The sequence below is a fragment of the Nicotiana tomentosiformis genome, chromosome 3, assembly GCF_000390325.3.
Source record: "Nicotiana tomentosiformis chromosome 3, ASM39032v3, whole genome shotgun sequence".
Lineage (NCBI taxonomy): Eukaryota > Viridiplantae > Streptophyta > Magnoliopsida > Solanales > Solanaceae > Nicotiana > Nicotiana tomentosiformis.
Genome location: NC_090814.1, coordinates 82,890,756 through 82,910,922, shown reverse-complemented (window position 1 = coordinate 82,910,922; position 20,167 = coordinate 82,890,756). Strand labels below are relative to the sequence as shown.

At 38.8% G+C, this 20,167-nt stretch overlaps 1 protein-coding gene across 2 annotated transcripts; it reads left to right on the top strand.

The window, feature by feature from the left end:
* The first annotated feature begins 2,058 nt into the window (after nucleotides 1–2,058).
* Nucleotides 2,059–19,819, top strand: LOC104091927 (DNA mismatch repair protein MSH3). 2 transcript variants are annotated; one of them, XM_009597372.4, is made up of 15 exons: nucleotides 2,059–3,142; nucleotides 4,375–4,569; nucleotides 4,803–4,967; nucleotides 7,713–7,811; nucleotides 7,897–8,145; nucleotides 8,479–8,730; nucleotides 8,806–8,937; nucleotides 10,034–10,294; nucleotides 10,372–10,443; nucleotides 11,892–12,041; nucleotides 12,558–13,049; nucleotides 13,335–13,660; nucleotides 14,228–14,338; nucleotides 14,418–14,522; nucleotides 18,835–19,819. In XM_009597372.4, the coding sequence occupies exons 1-13, from the start codon at nucleotides 2,186–2,188 to the stop codon at nucleotides 14,241–14,243; spliced, it is 3,366 nt and encodes a 1,121-aa protein (XP_009595667.1). In that variant the 5' UTR covers nucleotides 2,059–2,185; the 3' UTR covers nucleotides 14,244–14,338; nucleotides 14,418–14,522; nucleotides 18,835–19,819. The 2 variants fall into 2 exon arrangements, with proteins under 2 accessions (XP_009595667.1, XP_009595668.1); XM_009597373.4 differs by lacking the exon at nucleotides 14,228–14,338.
* Nucleotides 19,820–20,167: the final 348 nt, after the last annotated feature.

The window sequence follows — 20,167 nt, the reverse complement described above, 5'->3', positions numbered from 1 at the left end:
GGACCCAGAGGGGGCTATGATCTGATCATCCTCCACTCTGATTTTTGATTTATACTTGCTATGGATGTCAGCCCAAGTTACTGCCGGGTACTCTATAAAATTCTGTTTCAGCTGATGTGAAGCCAAAAAGCTTTGGGGGTTGAGTCCTTGAGTGAATGCTTGAACAACCCAATCATCCGCAACCGGGGGAAGATCTATCCTTTCCATTTGGAACATCGACACGAACTCCCTGAGCATTTCGTTATCTCTTTGCTTGACTTTAAAGAGGTCTGATTTTCTGGTCTCGACTTTGATGGCCCCGACATGAGCTTTTACGAAGGCATCCGCAAGTATAGCAAACGAATCAATGGAATTAGAGGGCAAGTTGTGATACCATATCATTGCTCCTTTAGACAGGGTTTCCCCGAACTTTTTCAATAAAACCGACTCAATTTCGTCATCTTCCAACTCATTTCCCTTGATGGCACACATGTAAGAGGTTAGGTGTTTATTCGGATGGTCCCGTTATACTTTGGAATTTTGGGCATACAGAACTTTTTTGGGATCGATTTCGGAGCTGCGCTCGGAGGGAAAGGTTTTTGGACGAACTTCTTGGAATCCAAGCCTTTCAATATCGAGGGTGCTCCTGGGATATGATCAACCCTAGAGTTATAAGTCTCCACTTTTTTGTCGTTGGCTTCGATTTTATTTTCTCCCGATTCCACCTGTTTTGTTAGTTCCTCAAGTATCTTTATTATTTCGGGGTTGGTTCCGGGTTCAACTTCACCCGGCCTTTCTGTGGCCGGTTCATATCTGCGAGTATTTTCCCGGGATGGTTCGGGCTCAACTCTGTTGGGGGCGCGACTTTGGTTCTGCAACTGGGCTATCGTTGCATGTTGAGCCTGTAACATTTCGAAGATTACCCACAAATTGATCCCATCACCTTCGCCGTCGTGTGTACTCCGGGCCATCGATTGGGCTCCCCCACGAACGCTATTTTCGGGGTTAGTATGGAATTTTGCGTCGATAGCTACATGTGAGTTAGCATCGATCGGGTCCGCGACTGAAACTCTGTTTGTGTCAATAGGGGGCACCTCGTTGCTGGGTACTACATTGTTGTTCTAGCCCTGGTGGACAGACTCAACATCAACGTTTAAAGGGGCAGATTGAGAGTTCGACATTTTTAATTTGACCTGAAATTAAAATCTCAAAGAACAAGTGTAAAATAGAGTGTATTATGGGAATTTGTATCAAATTACCACTATTATCCCTAGCCCAGGGAGCCAAACTGTTTACCTTTAAAAACAGATAGCAATTGAATTTATATATGATTTTAAGAATATGTGGATTAATTCAATACAAGTGATTAATAGCGTTAGATTAAACAAATAAAAAACGTAATAGATGACCAAACCAATGATAACAGTGATTCCGAGCTCGGTTGATGGCTCGATGAAGAACCTGCCCTCGATTCCAAGCTTGTACTTATGAAGAATTTAAGAACATGAATAAGAACTTTGAACAACAAAAAGAATTAGAAATAAATTATCTTGATATGCATGTTATAATGTGTGTTCTGAATAATAAGCTTTCCCCTTTATATAATAGGGGAGTGTTACCATAAGTACAATTCTAATAAAGGTAAAAATCTTCCGTTTCGTTAATATTTTTTGCCGATATGGGCCGAGATTCACTCTGTGATATCCGGTTAGGCACGAATATCACGACCCTTTGTTAGTCATGTGCTTCTGTTTGGTAATGCTTTCCGAACTCTCAATCCTCAAATCGGACCAGAAGGATATGACCCCGATATTCCCGAATACAAGTGTTTTGACCGAGCCCCGATACAAGGGGTTTCTCGACGCCGATCCATTACAGTCTCTTTCCTGCTCCGTTTAGCTCACTGGGAAGTCGAGTCATGCCGCGGGGCTCGATTTTATCAGTATACAAATAATTAACCTCTCTGGCGCTTGGACAACGTGTTTTTCACCTTGAGTGACACGTCAAAATAACAGTGTTATTTACTGCACTTCGACATGGTAAGGGGATATTGACCCCAAAGTATGATAATAACTGTAATGTAAACGCGCCAACAGAACCGTAACACTACAAAACCAAACCACCTTTGCACTTCGTACCGCCAAAACGTCCCCCGTCGGAACCACCGCCACCACCACGACGATCGACGACGGCAACATTTGTAAAAATGGGAAAACCAAAACAACAAGTGATTTCCCGCTTCTTTGCACCAAAACCAAAGAACGAAAAAGACCCTTCAACTTCAGCTTCAACCCCTCCCTGTACTCCACCTCCCAAAATTACTGCCACCGTCACCTTTTCACCTGCAAAACGCCTCAGAAATTCTCAACTCACTTCTCCTCCTCCCACAAAACACACCAAAATCCCTAAGCTATCACCCCACGTACACAACCCACCCCCTCCTCTTCCTAACCCCACTCTCCACCAGAGGTTCCTGGATAAACTTCTAGAACCATCTACCGACCTTCTGGAACCTTCTAAATGTTATGATATTCAAAACCCCAAGTACACACCATTAGAGCAACAAGTTGTGGAGCTTAAGGCCAAGTACCCAGACATTTTATTGATGATCGAAGTTGGTTATAAGTACAGATTTTTTGGTCAGGATGCAGAAAATGCTGCTAGGGTTTTAGGAATTTATGCACATATGGATCACAATTTCTTAACAGCTAGTGTACCGACTTTTCGGCTGAATGTCCACGTAAGGAGGCTGGTGAGTGCAGGATACAAAGTTGGTGTTGTTAAGCAAACGGAGACTGCTGCAATTAAGGCACATGGCTCGAATAAATTGGGCCCTTTTGGCCGTGGGTTATCGGCACTGTACACGAAAGCTACTCTGGAGGCTTCGGAAGATGTAGGGGGTGGAGATGAGGGAGTCGGGTCATGTAATAACTATTTGTGTTGTGTTGTTGAGAAGGGAATGGAGGATGTTGATTTTGGGATTGAGGGTTGTAGGGGGGTTGATGTGAAAATCGGGGTTGTTGGGGTTGAAGTTTCGACCGGAGATGTTGTTTATGGGGAGTTCAATGATAATTTTATGAGGGTGGGGTTGGAGGCGATGATCCTCAACTTGATGCCAGCTGAATTGCTTGTTGCCAAGCCTATATCTAAGCAGACAGAGAAGGTGACTGATTGTTACTCCCTCCGTGTCAATTTATGTGATGTAGTTTGATGTGACACGAAGTTTAAGAAAAAAAGTACGACTTTTGAAATTTGTGATCTAAAGCTTAACGGGTAAAATAGGTAAAAGAAAAAGTTTATAGTTAAATTATTTTCAAATATAGAAATGTGTCATTCTTTTAAGAACAGACTAATAAGGAAAATGTATAACGTAAAAAAGAATTATTGCTCATTTGTGTGCAAATCTGTCATCATTGACTTCCTATTAATGGAAATGCAATATTCAGTTTGTTGAAGAATTAATTAGAGAATTAAAATTTCTCACTCTCTAAAAGCTTAAACTTTTAATAAAGGGAGCTGCACAATAAAAGATAGTATTTATTAGTAGGTCGTTCTGTTGCAGATTCTTTGTTAATTTTGTCTGCATTAATTTCTAGATTGAATACTGGACCCAGAGAATCTTTATCAACGGTGATTCATTTGAGGCACAAACATGAGTGAAACCTTAATCGTCAAAGCTCGAGCTGACCATGCATTAAAATAAGGTTCATGTTTGCCATATCTCTAATGGGGCAAAAATATACAGGCATTTAATCCTGATTCAGGCAGTGGTAGAACTGCCTCCCGTTTTGCTGAAAGTAATGGTTACGCCTCGTCCTTTCTCACAACACATTGTAAAGAAATTGCAGTTTTAGGATGTATGACCTTTTCTTTTCTTTTTTTGGGAATATGGTCCATTTGTTTCTATTAACGACGAACAAACTTGTGTAACTCACAAACAGGGACCTGTTTGTAACTCGAGCAGGCCAGCCAAACTATGAAATGCCACTCATATAACTAAGCTAGCAAGTTATTATAGCCCAGAGAAGGTGTATATTCAAGTGAGATGAATGTAATATTTTAATATTCGAAGAGTATATGGACTGATCACTCACAGAAATACGACAGGAAACTGGTTAAATTATTAGTGTGAAGGTAGAGAGAGCGCTTCTTATTTTTGTTTGCTCTGTCCAAAATTTGTTGGTGATATCTTCTAGAGTTTTTGGACATGAAGTTACCGGTCTATTAGTCTGTTTAGAATTGTGCTTTTGGATTGTCACGTTCATGGGGTAATGTTATTGGGGCTTGTTTGGAACTCATCCAAAAATATAATAATTGAACTTTGTAGGGAAATTATTCAATTAAATGTACTGCAAAGCTCAGTGGTTTTGCTTTAATTTATTCTATTCTTTTCAGCTGCTACTGGCTTATGCTGGACCAGCATCTAATGTTAGGGTGGAGGATGTATCATCAGATCGGTTCAGTGATGGCGGTGCTCTTGCTGAAGTGATGTCTCTATATGAGGGCATGCAGGAACATTATTTGTCAAATGTCCAAGAAAGGGAAGAGGCTGAAGTGAAAATGCACGAACACAATCGGATCACAATCCAGGTGTGATTTCTACACTTGGATTTGGGACTGAATAGTCTAAATTTTTGATATACCATCTAGCAGATGGAATCAAAACGTCAAACTTAATATCTTCATATCTTTTGTAAACATGTTTATACTTTCTTATGTTATGTCTTTTTCTTTGTCCGTGGGGTGGGGTTCACTATGATATTGGGTTTCTCTGTGCATTAAATATGCCGCCTCCTTTCATCTTATTTTGTCTTGATCTGTAGGGAATGATGGCAATGCCTGGTCTGGCTATACAAGCATTGGCCTTAATTATTAGACATCTAAAACAATTTGGTTTGGAAAGAGTTCTGTGCTTGGGAGCTTCATTTCGTCCCTTCTCTTGCAACATGGAGATGACCCTTTCAGCCAATGCACTGCAGCAACTTGAGGTGAGTGGGTTAACGCTCCCCCACCCCAAAGCAGATAAACCAAAGAAAAAATTTGATATATTCCATTAATGAACTTTAGTAACTTTGGGACTTCCAGGCATGAGCAATGCATTTTCTTATTGTTTTCACGTGTTCTTCGCCGAAGCTTCCTTCTCAAAGCAATAGTTGATGGGACTCAAAACTAAAGGAGGGTGTGACTGCTGCAATTTATAAGAATTGAAGCATGAAGTAAGCAAAATTAGTTGGGGTTAAGGGGAACCATCTGTAAATGTGAACCTCAGTAAACTTGAGCTCGATTAACATAACTCTGCTATCATTATAGAATCTAAATTTGCTGTCAAGACAGCATTTAATTTTTCTGTGACAAGTAAACTCCATACTGTAAGGTAGATAAGCATTTAAATAAGCAACTGTCAATCATCTTATGATTGATATAATCAAGCCAATGAATTTGTTATATAGAGAGAGTCTAGATGTGGATAATATACCCAGTTAAAGGCAACCACTGACTCTCTGGTACCTGAAACATTTGTAGGAGTGGTTAAAACATCACACGTGTATGAACTAGCAAGACAAAAGTGGGTAGCTCAAGTGGAAAGCTCTCTCCACCTCCAACCTGTAAGCTGGGGGTTTGAGTCACCATGGGAGCAAAATGATGAGACTTTTGACTCCTGGAGGAGAGGTTAGGATGGAGTAGATGCAAGTTACCAATAAGAAAAAGTGTCAACCAGCAAACCACTGTTGCATAGCTATCATTACTTTTCTTAAGGTGCTTATATGTGAACTAAACACAGGGAAGCGAACTGTTTTATGAACAACACTTGAGATCAAGACTCCACCACTTCTGTTCCTTCCACGTCTCTCATTCTCTCCCTATTTTCTCACACATCTCTTTCTCGCTTGTCTAGTTCTTTCATTGTACTCCTTATTCACCCTTCTTCCTTTAGCTCACTGGTTTATCTTCCTCCTCCAATTTTTGCAGTATATGAACTATGAGGAGATATGTTATTTTGTACAAAGTAGATACTACTCTGTTGAAAGTTTTATTCATTTCATATGGAAATTGGTCAAAATTGTACAGATTTTGATCTTTATTTAGCTTTGCTTACTTATTGCCACATTTGTCCGAGTAGAATTGAATATGTAGAGAATTCATTCCGTTTCCCACTAGTTCGTCATTGGGGCACAGTTACTGGATTGTTCTATTAATTAATCAGCTATTACTCTGTTTGCTATTTTCGTCACTTTTTACTTTATGAGAGTCAAGTTGACCAAAACTTAGACGTAGATAAAATTATCATATTGTAGTCAAACTTTACACTGCTCTGCTTGTGGAAAGTGTAGTCAGGCACATATTTTGGAGGGAGAACTTATTCATGATCTTTGACTTATAAGATTATCTATGGTTAGGAAGTCCCATAACTAACTCTTGTTCATATGTTTTCTAGTTGTAAAATGATGTAGTAATTTTTTCGTGTTATTCTTTCTTATCTCATTATTTGTGCATCAACGCGAGCCAGACTGCAAAGCTTACCTTAGCACGTGGGATTAACATTTTTCTTAGTAGGAAGTAGAAACTGATTAATATCATATTCTCTTTCTGTCTTATTGGTTTGTAAGAGTTAGATTCTGTTATATTCTAAATTTAACTGGGTTCCAATAGTTAAAAGTATTCAAGAATTCGGAGAAAAGGCTCTATCTAGAAAGTGCAAAAAAGTCAGGTAGGACAATTAATTTCGGAGAACGAGATTGCATTTGATTTTTGTGCATTTGCTAGCATAGGCTGCATAGCAATGTGTTAATATGTGACTGATAGGCGTGGTGTGCCTATGAATTACTAAACACATAAAAATGTGGTTGTTCTTGAATGGATAGCTGGTAGCGTCTATGATTTGTATCTGTACACAATACTACTAAATCCAGGCTACGTGAGATGCACAGGGGTCCCTTATCCACAAAAAAATGTGAGATAGCATAGTGGCCAAACTGCAAAACCTAATCCGGTGTCCCGCTTGATTCCTAACTAGTATTAGACCTGGTAGGACCATTAAAGAGTGCCCTGTTTGGTTAGAACTCGTAATAAGCATGTATTGCTTCCTTTTAATTAGACCTCTTTCACATTGGCGTAGTTTCAAGTGAATTTTCCAGGGTCACATCTGGAGGGACTACTGGGTTTACTTCTGTTAGGGTTTTGATCTGTTATAAAATCATGCAGGACGGAGAGGAGAATAATTTAGCAATCTTTTTTACTGGTGAAGAAACATTAAAGATGCCTAGCTTGTCACAGCATCAGGAATCTTCAAAAAAGAGAATGAATTAGAAAATAGTTCCTACATAAATTGATTATATTTATAATACTCCCTCCGATCCAATTTACGTGAACCTATTTCCTTTTTAGTCCATTTCGAAAAGAATGGCTCTTTTCTAAATTTAGAAACAATGTGACTTTAAACTTTCCATTTTACCCCTAATGAAATGATTTATAGCCACACAAATATCTATGGATTGTTTTAGGCCATAAGTTTTAAAAATCTTTCTTTCTTTATTAAACTCCAGTCTTTATTAAACTCCGTGCCCAGTCAAATAGATTCACATAAATTGAAATGGAGTGAGTATAGAATTCGATAAGAGTTCTAAAAGTTTTCTTTTCATTCTCTCTACTTTACTCCACCGGTAGTTTTTTAGCTCTCAGGAGACATACAAAGGCATATGCTTTCCTGATTTGTAATTTTACCGATGATGTAGGTTTTGAAGAATAATTTTGACGGATCCGAATCTGGCTCCTTACTGCATTGTATGAATCAGACACTTACTGTAATTGGTTCAAGGCTTCTCAGGCACTGGGTATGGAGATTCTTTGGCCCCTAGTTTGTTGGGTTATAGTAATATGAGTGGATACAGAGTACATCAGTAATTTCGTATTTTGCAGGTGACTCATCCTTTATGTGATAGAAACATGATAGCTGCTCGTCTTGATGCAGTTTCAGAGATTGCAGAATCTATGAAAACTTATCGAACTTCTTATACTTCTTTCTTAGAGGTGGAAGGTGCTGATGTCACCATTTCGCAACCAGAGATACATCATATAATTTCTTCAGTTCTGTCCACTCTAGGAAGGTCACCAGATATTCAACGCGGGATTACAAGAATTTTTCACAGAAAAGCTACCGCATCTGAGGTGAAGGGATTTATCTTTTGTTTAATTGATCAAGATCTTCTTAGGTTTATACTATATGCTACAGTCTCTGATCTGATGAGGAAAATCATCAACATGCAACTTTTCAAAGGTTCCGTCACTTAAGCAACAAGTTCTGTAACTACAGACAGGAACCTATGGTGGGGAGATATTAAACTTTCGGTTAGATGTTCCGATCAGCTCGCAGTGCTTACATATGAGATCATGAGAATATATCTTTATCACTCACCATAAACAAGCATACACTGTTCCTTGAATTGGTTTTGCAGCCTCAATCATCTTAAAGATGAAAGTTAATAGGAACTTCTTTATCAGTTTATTGCAGTCATTCAAGCTATCTTGACTGCTGCAAAACAACTTCAGCAGCTTTGGATAGAAGAGGATAAAAGTACGAATCTGCAAAGAGAGACCTTGCGCTCAGTACTGTTGAGAAAGTTGATATCAATTGCCTCATCGTCTACTGTTATTAATGCTGCCGCAAAGCTTTTGTCTGCTTTAAACAAGGAAGCCGCTGACAGACGAGATCTTCACAATTTATTCTTCATTTCGGATGGAAAGTTCCCTGAGGTTTGTTGTATTCTCTTTCTGTGCCACGTTTCTTACCTGACCTTGATTCATTGACCAATTTCAGTTTGTACACAGGTTGCTGAAGTTACAAGGAGAGTTGAGTTGGCAAATGAGAAGTTAGACTCATTAATTGGTGTGTATCGCAAGCAGCTTCATGTCCGCAATTTGGAGTACATGAGTGTAGCTGGAATTACACATTTGATAGAGGTACATTAATAGAAGAAGTCAGAACAAGCTTTTATCATGTTCCCATTTTTCTTCTTGAAATTCTCCTTTCATGTTTATTGGTTTTAACTATTTTAAAAAATACTACTTCAAACTCTTGGTCAAAAATATTCGCTGTTGGTGGAATCTTTCCAGTGTGCTTGAAATAACGAGGACCTGTTCTTGCTTTTCCTGATTTTTAATTGCTTCTGTTGACGACTTATATGAAATCCTTTCTTCAAATGTTTTAACTGTTATTAGAGTCTTTCTGAAACTTATTTGGGCAGTGACAATGATTTATTTCTGTTAAGTCCTTTTACGTCTTCTTGCTGTTGACAATTTGGAAATATTTTGCTTCGCATTGCAGCTTTATTTCACTCTTGGTTGACTATACCTCAGGATTCAAAGTGTTGCAGTTTGAGAGATATATTTTGTTGTGTTGTTTTCTTCTACTATGCTGTCATGATCTATCTTATTTTACTCTAATCACCGAAATATTTACTCACTTTGTTTTCTCTTTTTTCCTTTATTTGGTTTTCTTTTCGAGTTGATTCTTTTTGTTGTTTATTTCTATCTTCTTCTTTTTGGGTGGGGGAGAGGGGAGAGTGGAGGGGATGTGGTTATGGGTTGTCCATGAAAATAAGAAGCATGGTCCTCCTGGTCGCCATGTCTGGCTTCAGCGCCAAATGTTAACCTTGTCTTGTTGACCAAGTCCTCTTCTGCCCAACACTATTTTCTTTTCCACCATGCGTTGGACATATTTAACAAAGATGTATATCTCATGCCTTTTCCCCTATGTAAATTCTCCTGGATGCAAGTGTCTAGACGAATTTTTGAAGGGACAACACAAATCAGATCAAGATTAGGCATTGTAGTGCAAAACCGTATTCCAACGTCTGTGTCATTTCTGCTTTGTGGTTTCTGAGCAAGGTTTTTTGCTTGTTGGTGCTGCATAGGCTCCAAGTTTGAGGCCTTTAGGTTGTAATTATCTTTAGTACATACCTTGAACCTGTGGTCCATCATGAGATATTAAAACCAAGGAAATATGCCCTTTTATGTCGTATTGTTTTGTTTTGACTGGATGTTGCTTCAACTGCAGTTGCCTCTAGACACAAAGGTGCCGCCAGATTGGGTCAAAGTGAACAGTACTAAGAAAGCAATACGCTATCATCCACCAGAAGTATTAGTGGCTTTAGATGAATTAGCATTGGCAAATGAGCAGCTCACTGTCGTTTGCCAAGCTGCTTGGAATAAATTTTTAACGAGTTTTGGTGGATACTTTGCTGAGTTCCAAGCAGCTGTGCAAGCCCTGGCTTCACTGGATTGTCTAAATTCTCTTGCCATTCTTTCGAGGAATAAGGTTAAATATTATGTTTTTACCCTTTCTGCTTCTACTTGCTTTATTGGATGTAAATGGTGCTTTATTATTTGTTCCAGAATTATGTCCGTCCACTCTTTGTGAAAGATGATGAGGCTGTTCAGATACATATTTGCTCTGGTCGTCACCCGGTATGTGCTTAAAACAGTATTTATTAAAGTTTCACCATTTTTAAGACTGCTTTAGATATTGTAGCTTAACTTCTGTTTGTGATTTGAAAAATAACTTACTTTAATTTTAGCTGACAAGAGAGTGTAGCTCAAGTGGAAAGTCCCTCCATCTCCAACCTTGAGATTGGGCATTCGAGTCACCAAGGGAGCAAGGTGGAGACTTATTCTGGTTTAGATCAAGGGAGAGAGACCGGTTTCTTTATTTGGTTTGCGAGTAGGATAACTAATATAGGCTAGCTCTATGTGGCATGACATATCCTGTGCTTGAGAAGGTCTTGTGTCCACTGCACTGCACTGAAAGTTATGATTCTTCAATCTCAAAAGTGAAAAAGATCAGGAATGGTTGCTCTTCAAAGATCTCCCTCGCTTACCTTTAGCAGGGACCAAAATAACTGACTTGACTCCTGGGAGGAGAGTTGGGGTGGCAGTAGATGTAGGCTACCAAAACAAAAGGAAAAAAAGAAGAAAGAATGAGACTCTGTTTATGTCTTCATCTGCATTAGATACCCAAGGATGGTGTATTGTGCTGAATTTTTGTCTTATTGAATTATATCAGTACAAAAGAAGGCATCCCATCATATTTTCCTGCAAAATTATGCTGAATCTGAATGGAAAATATCCTGAATTTTAAAGTCATTGGGTCACATTGGCTGATTTACCATGAAGATCAGGTACCTGTAATTAGTATATCACCTGGAAATTCAAGTGTTGAAATGGCTACTGCAGTAACCTTTACCAACATTAAGACATTCGGCAGTTACATTTTTGTGCCACTGGGCAACTCATCCATCACATTCCCATAAAGAACCACCCTGAGCTTTTTTTTTGGCATCCAAAAAGAGAGAATTGTTAAAAAGATTATTTAGCACTTTCTCATTGATTGTCAAGTAGATTAAGCCTTTTGGAAGCCAAGAGATAGTGGGATACCACTAGCATACATTTCATGTAAATCCATCTATTCTATGGTCCTTTTTTTTTTTTTTTTTTTGATAAGAGGGAAACCCGCAGCCGCTACATTTGGTGCGCACTGGGTAAACCTCCCCCTGTGTAATAGCCTGCAAACCACACATGGGAGGTAAACCGCACTAGGCAAGCCATCTATTCTATGGTCCTTAGTGACGAATCTTCTTAATAGGCCTATATGATTTCAAACTACCATTAAGCTAGATGCTCCGATGGCTTCCAAATAACATAGAAAATTAAATTTTCTTTTTGTTGCTTGGTAGTGCTCCAGAACGACATTAGATAACCTCTTTGATGCTTGCTGCCTTTGCCAATTGAAAGAAGGATTAGGATGCTCTTTTTACCCTTTTCGTTTCATTGGTTGTTTAAGACATTCCTTATGTGTGTTTGTGATTCCTGATTGACATATTTTGAAAATTTTAATTTTAACTGAGGGCTTTGAACAGGTTTTGGAGAGAGTATTACAAGATAACTTTGTCCCAAATGATACAGATTTGCATGCAGAAAGAGAGTATTGTCAGATTGTTACTGGACCAAATATGGGAGGAAAAAGTTGCTATATTCGCCAAGTTGCTCTTATTGCTTTGATGGCTCAGGTGAAGCCATATTGATGCTTGCTTCTATGTGATTATCTTTAGAGTTCTTTGCTTCACAATCTTTGTGCGGCCTTAGACGTGAAAACATTTTTTTACAGAAGAATGTATATATGTGGTCAGAAAAAGGTAAAACTGTCAGAAAAGTTTACTGGGAGAGATATATTTCTTGGTGGTGGTCTTTTATAGGTGATCATCTCTGTGGCAGTATGACTGAAGGAACATTTCCTTACTAGTTAACTGTTTAAAATAAAGAACACTTTAAAGGTTTTGTTGTAACTGCAGCTTATCATAATCTTTTTAATGTAAAGCTGGCCTCTAGTTCATGTTCTCATGGCATTGATGATGATTGATTACTTGTATCTCAAACAAGTCTAATTGGAAACAAGTCTAAATATCTAATTGGAAAATAAGTCTAAAGGAAAGCAGTCTTAGTGATGGCTGGTTGGTGCATAATTTGTTTGCTAAAGATCAACAACATTATGGTTTGATTAAGGTGTTTTTTCTGGATTCCTCTAGGTTGGATCCTTTGTTCCAGCGTTCTCTGCAAAACTGCACGTGCTAGATGGCATATATACTCGCATGGGTGCATCAGACAGTATACAGCAAGGAAGAAGTACATTCTTAGAAGAACTCAGCGAGGCTTCTGATATACTGAAAAAATGCTCAGCCAGCTCGTTGGTTATACTTGATGAGCTTGGGAGAGGCACCAGTACGCATGATGGCGTAGCAATTGCTTATGCAACACTTCAGTATCTCCTAGAGCACAAGAAATGCATGATTCTATTTGTCACCCATTACCCTGAAATTGTCAGTATCAAGAATGAATATCCAGGCTCTGTGGAACCATACCATGTGTCATACCTGACATCCCAAAGAGACGTGAATGGCGATTTCAAGTCAAATGAGAAGATGGATCTCATCAATACTGAAGACATCACCTACCTTTACAAACTTGCACCAGGGGTCTGTGAGAGAAGTTTTGGTTTTAAAGTTGCTCAGCTTGCACAAGTAAGTTAGCCTGTATTCATGGTTCCTCTTTAGACTGGTCCAGTAGAAGACATTCTCAATCAAGCCAGATAGTAAATCTAATATGAAACTAGAGAACTTGGAATCCACTCTAAGAATCTAAATTTGAAAGGAGGGCCACTAGCTAAAGTTTTGAGTCACTATTGCTCCAGTCTTTTTCAATTTTACTCCATTGCCTGTGTCAATATGGTTTGATTTGTAGTCCGATCATTTCCATTGGTCTATTCAAACATTCATCATTTATCTCATAGTTCTGGTTGGTTTCAGCTGCCGGTTGCGTGTATTCAACGAGCCATTGTAATAGCTGGAAGACTAGAAGCAGCAGTCTCTAACTACACAGTGCAAAATCGAACTAGAAGGAGCTCTTCCATAAGTTATAGCATAGATGGTTGTAAAGAATCTGAACCAGTGGAGTATGTCTTAGAACCTGATTGCTTGTCTGCTGGAAGAGCTGAACGCTTAGATGATATGAGCGAGCTTTATAGGGAGTTGTTTCTGAACCTAAACTTCGCACTTCTTGAAGAACATGATGATGACAGGAGGCTTCAGTTTCTAATGCAGGCTAGAGGGCTTGCAGCTCAGTTAATAAGTAGGTAAGGACTAATTAATTTATCCTATCACTCTTTCCACTGCTATCAAGTATTCCTTCCTTTCCATTTACACGAGGGTTTTTTCCTTTTTGGTCAATTTCAAAAGATTGACATACTTTACTGTTTCCGGAAGCTCTGTAGTTTTACCTTTCCATTTTTCCTGTAATGACATGTTCTTATTTCTTATAAGAATGACTTGGCATAATCTTCTTCTTTCTTTGTTAAACTCCATCAACATTTAAACAACATCATACAAAATGAAATGAAGGAAATGGTTTTTTCACAGTGATGCATCATTATCTTGACCTTAAAATTTTTGTGCATATTTCTTACTCCCGGTCCCGGGTCCACTTGTTTGTTATTACAGACTTTAGGCTCTTAAAATACCTTGAATTGCCTCCAATTAGGCGTAGCTTGAGTGGCAAGGCTCAGACCTCAAGGACTTCATGGTCCTGGGTTCGACTCTTCCTGGAGGGGGGCTCTTTAAGAAATTTAGAACTTACTCTTCCTCTTATCTACTAATCTCTTCAACTGGAGTTTTGTTCTGATTGCTTTTATTTCCAACTCCAGTTGCATTTCTTCATAATAGTGGGTAATTGTGTCTCCTGGAAAAGAGAAAAAAGGGTGCTCAGGCCCAACTATCCTTATTTGTAGTTGTGGCTGCATTTCATGGCGTCTTCTGTAAGCCCTGCATCCATGCTAGTACTTTGCTAATATCCCATTGCTGTTCCAACATGAAAAAGACCCTTGTCTTTTGCAGGTAAATGCTGCCTTGAAACTGTTTGCCTGCCTATACAGTAATATTAAGGGGACAACTATTTTGGTCATAATAGAGAAGTCAAATTCCTTGCTTTGTATCATTCAGGTGATGAATCATCTTTAGCTTCTGCTTATCTTGTTGCGCTCTTATCATCGCTGTCAATGTCCCTCTTACTATTCCTCCACCATATTGTTGATGAGAATTTACAAAGGTAGTATTTAACTATTGAAGTGATTTATCTTCAAAAAAGAAAATTGAAAGTGAGCATTGAGATCCTGAAACTCTTATCTGCATATATAATTTGTTAATTATTGAAATCTGGATCATCTAAACAAAAAGTAAATATACCTTTGAAAAATTTACTTGATAACTAGGGGTGGCAATTTGAGCCCAAACCTATTTGCCCCCCCCCCCCCCCCAACACCCCCCAAGGTTGGGCTGGTCATTGACCCGCCCATTTGTTGAACTCGGTCCATCTTGACCCAACCCATTTTAGCCCATCTAAAGTTGGGCTTATTTTTAGCCCAAATTGATCCATGAGTAACTTTGCTAAAATATGTTTAAAATAATTTTTGTTTGTTTGATATGTTATATACGACCATAACAAAAGAAAAAAAGTCTTATTTGATAATTAAACAATACATAAGATACACATTAATTAAAGTTTGATAAGAATTGGGCGGGTTGGGTTATGGCCCAAATTTTAGCCCAACTTGACCCAGCCCATCTCAACCCAAGTTACTTTTGGGCGGGTCATTGAGCCGCCCATTTATTGACACAGCCCATTTTGACCCGCCCAAAATCAGCCTAACCCCCCCATTTGACACCCCTATTGATAACAATATATATTAACATCAAATTGCAATTTTAATACGCTATTAGATATGTGAGTAAAGACCACATACAGTTGATGTATCTCGACATGGTGAATGATTTTATTTCTTTATAAGATCCTCATCACCGCTAAGTAGAAGCGGATTCAAGATTTAAATATAATGGGTTCCATTTTTAGGATTTTCAGTATTTAGCTCATTATACTATAAAAATTATGGGAATTTGTTGTTGTTTTGGTAGGTTTTTGCATATATATCTATACATTGTGTGGAAAGTTGTGGGTTTCGGATGAACCGGTAGCTGAAAGGTTACATCCGCTCCTTCCTCTAAGCTTAACGACAACATAAACTTCATCATACGCTTCAATGTTGGAGATCTTAACAACCATTTTAAACATGACGTTTCTATTAATAATTATAGTATCATCTCCAATGCATTATAACATTCATCAGCAACACCAGAGTGTAAAACCATGTTAGTATTAGAAGTGTTAAAGACTCCAAAAATAATTAAAAATAATAATATATCTCAATTAAACCTTCCTTCAATTCATTCCTTCCTATGAGCTGCAGCCTACATGGCTTCATGATCCTAAAGTAACAAAGAAATAAAATCAGTACTATTCAGGACACTCGTTTGAAGCTTGTACCTGAAAGGCACTTTTGATTAAAACTATAATGCTACTATGTTCTAATATTTTAAGGCAACATGTCAATATCTATTAGCAACAAAATACTCGATGCAGCCACATCCTTGCAATAAAGGTTTTTTCCAACTTTATCAAAGTTGATAAAGAATGCCTTAAACAATCAATGAAAAAGAAGGGTAAAAAGAGCATCCTAACCCTTCTATTCAATTGGCAAAGACAACAAACATTAAAGAGGTTATATAATGTCATTACGGAGCACTACCAAACAATAAAAAAATTAATTTTTTATATTATTTGTAAGCCATTTGAGCATCTAGCTTAATGGTAGTTTATATCATACATGCCTATTAAGAAGATGCTTCACTAAGGACTATAGAAGAGATCGATTTATATGAAACATGGACTAGTGTCATCCCTTGGATTTCCAAAAGGTTAAGTTACTTGGCAGACTATGTGAAAGTGTTATCTTAGAGATCAGTTTATATTAATGTTCCTTTTAACACATTCTCTCTTTTCCCGATGTCAAAAAACAAGCCGAGAGTGGTTCTTTATGGGAACGTGATGGATGAGTTGCCCAGTGGCATAAAAATGTAATTGTCAAATGTCTTAATGTAGTAATGGTTACTGCAGTAGCCATTTCAATATCTGAAAATCCAGGTGATATACAAATTGCAATGGTAATTAGTAAAGTTGATAAAGTTCAAAACAGAATAAAGAAAGTCCCAAGAGCAGAACCTGTCTAACTCGCCCAAATACAAGGGAGCGGGTACTGCAAAAAAAATTTATTGCAAGAGATGTAACCATTTTGAGTATTCTGTTTCTCACAGATATTCACCATAATCTCTGTTGCCTTGGTAAATTTAAACATTATAGCTTTATAGTCTAATAAAACGTGCCTTTCAAATACAAGTTTCAAGTGTGTGTCCATTGGAGATGGATACTGTTTTTGATAGAATGGTCATGTTTAAAGTGGTTGTTAAGTGCTCGTTCTCCAACATTGAGACACATGGTGAAGTATATGTTGTTAAGCTTACCGGTGATGAGAATCTTATAAAGCAATATAATCATTCTCCGCGTCAAGATACATTCACTATGTAGTCGTTACTGTCATATTTTATAACAGATTGAAATTGCAGGTTGATGCTAATCTAGATTATTACAACAACAATATCAACCCAGTAGTAATCCCACTAGTGTGTGTGTGTGTGTGTGTGGGGGGGGGGGGGGGGGGGACCTCGGCTCAAAGACAAAAGATCTGTAACAACAATAGAAACCAGGCAAATAGAATCAGTACCGTAAGAGACAACAAATAAGTGGAAGGGCAATAAGTATGTCAATAATAAAATTGAAAAATAAATTATGGAAATAACGTGTGATGAACAACAACCGCTAGCAGACCTAGACCAAACTCTATCAGACTAGCTGGAAAAACGCTCAACTACCCCCTAACCTACAACCCTAATGCTCAACCTCCATACCTCCCTATCCAGGGCCATGTCCTCGGAAATCTGAAGTTGCGCTATGTCTTGCCTGATCACCTCGTCCCAATACTTCTTAGGCCGCCCTCTACCTCTTCTAGTACCTGTCAAAGTCAATCGTTCACACCTCCTAACCGGGGCCTCTAGGATCCTCCTCCACACGTGCCCGAATCATCTAATCCTCGCTTCCCGCATCTTGACGTCCATGGGAGCCACGCCCACCCTCTCCCGAATATCTTCATTCCTAATCTTATCCAGCCTAGTGTGCCCACACATCCATCTCAACATCCTCATTTCGGCTACTTTCATCTTCTGGATATGAGAATTATTGACTGGCCAATACTCAGTTCCATACAACATGGCCGGTCTAACCACCGCTCTATAGAACTTACCTTTAAGTTTCAGTGGCACCTTCTTGTCGCACATGACTCTAGACGCTAACCTCCATTTCATCCACCCACCCCGATACGGTGCGTGACATCCCCGTCGATCTCCCCGTCTCCCTGGATAATTGACCCTAGATACTTGAAACTCTCTCTCTTAGGGATGACTTGCGAGTCAAGCGTCACCTCCACGCCCGTTTCCCCCGACCCCTCGCTGAACTGACACTCCAAATATTCCGTCTTGGTACTACTCAACTTGAAACCTTTAGACTCCAGGGCCTGCCTCCATACCTCCAGTCTCTCATTCACGTCGCCTCTCGTCTCATCAATCAGAACTATATCATCAGTGAACAACATACACCATGGCACCTCCCCTTGAATATGGTGTGTCAGTGCGTCTATCACCAGAGCAAATAAGAACGGGCTGAGCGCAGATCCGTGGTGTAACCCCATAACCACCGGAAAAGGCTCTGATCCCACAGTTCTTACCCGAGTCTTAGCTCCATCATACAAATCCTTTATTGCCCTAATATAAGCTACCAACACACCTTTCACCTCCAGGCATCTCCAAAGAATGTCCCCAGGGACCTTGACATACGCCTTCTCTAGATCAATAAATACCATGTGCAAATCCTCTTCTTATCCTGATAGATTATTATGAAGTAGAATTTTCAATGTTATTATTTTTGTTTAATAGGATCCAGTTTCAATATTTAACAAGCCATATATGGAGAAGGAGTTCAAGATGATTTAAACACTCACTTTCAATATCTTTTTGAAGATAATCACTTCAATTAAATAAATAATTGCCATTGTAAATTCTCATTAACAAAATGGTTTTTGTGTTCATTTTTTGGGTGTGGATGATCTGCAACTTATATGAGGCGCAGGAAAGTTCCATCTTAAGCGAAATGAGAACTAATATCTACAGTAATTCATAGGATGGCAGGTGCTGACTTACTCATATTCCCTGATGATTCCAGGGTGTATTCTTAAAAAGAACACCCATGCTGGTAGTAGATAAATGCTTCAGGGAGTATATTAAAAAAAATCTTTTGTTTTTTCTTTTTCAGATGACGGTAGTGTTCAAGTTAGCCTGGACAACCGCATCTCGACTATTTCAGTTGCCAAACCGCTGCAGCTTACAATCACTAGTATATGAGAACCTGCCCGAGGAAGTTGGATTAGATGGGCTTACACCAAGTATTGTGGCTGGATTTAAGAATTCTAGTCTTATACCTCTTGCCTCCAAGTATCACTATTGGCCATTAATTTTCTATAGCTATAGACAGCCAATCTGTCTATAGCCCATGGTAGTCTGCTCTTTCCAGAGATTGCACCGGCATAAACCACTGGCTCAGTATCATGATGTGTCGAAAGTCATCCTTTCGCGAGCAGTTCATCATTTTCATTCATCAATTAAGTTAAAAGTGCTATATAACTGAATGAATAGATAACTGTTGTCCTGGATGCATGTGAAGTAACTCCACCTGATCTTTTTCCATGGTTATTCTAACTATGATTTTGTTGGTAAAAATCAATGGTGATCCAGCTGCAATATAAGAATACAGCAAGAAGTAAAAAAAATGACTGAGTTAATGTATGTTGTATATTTGAGAGGGATATCTGTAAAAGCAACACACTTGAGACTTAAAGTTCTAAAAAAAAGGCAGTCCGGTGCACTAAGTTCCCGCTGTGTGCGGGGTCCAGGAAAGGGACGGACCACAAGAGTCTATCGTACACAACCTTACCTTGCAATTCTTTTAGAGGCTGTTTTTACTGCTCGAACTCGAACCCGTGACCTTCTGGTCACATGTCATTGATTGTTTCCAACTTTTTAAAGTCAAAGTAGCTAAGATGGCTAGAGGTTCAATATTCCTTTTCTTTTCCCCCACGGCCCCCCAGGCAAGAACATCAAAGGACGTCAAGCCTTTTCTGAAATTGGCATAAATGTTACCCGAGGAGTTCCCCATTTTTTTTTAAATTTAATTATTTAATTCTTCCGGTGATGGTTGGGGGTTTGGCAATAGGCATTCGACTGTACCTTAAATAGCTAAAGTGTAATACATGAAGTAGGAGATGTGGTGCCTTAATTTGTCAACATTAGAAAGTTAGTAATTGAAAGCTCCATAACAAAATCTGATGCTTGTGTGGTGTTGCCTTACTCAGAAGTCAGGCTTCTTTATCTTCTTCAGCTTGAAGGCCACTCTAACTTCTCTTTGGCATGGTCCTCAGTCTTGAATAGCATGGTCGAAGCTGGTAATGTTGTTTGCCCATTTTGCGAAAACATTTGTTACGCAAATTGTCTCCCTAAATCAACGAACGGCGTTTTCATTTCCTTGCCTACTATCAAGTGCAATCATCCTGAAGGTTATTTATTGACTTCTTTCAACATGTTAACAATAG

Excerpts from the sequence above, each read along its gene's own strand:
- LOC104091927 (XM_009597372.4), top strand. The coding sequence starts at position 2,186 with ATGGGAAAACCAAAACAACAAGTGATTTCCCGCTTCTTTGCACCAAAA. Across the intron at positions 8,938-10,033 it reads GAATTACACATTTGATAGAG|TTGCCTCTAGACACAAAGGT; the intron begins GTACATTAATAG and ends CTTCAACTGCAG. Across the intron at positions 13,050-13,334 it reads AAGTTGCTCAGCTTGCACAA|CTGCCGGTTGCGTGTATTCA; the intron begins GTAAGTTAGCCT and ends GGTTGGTTTCAG.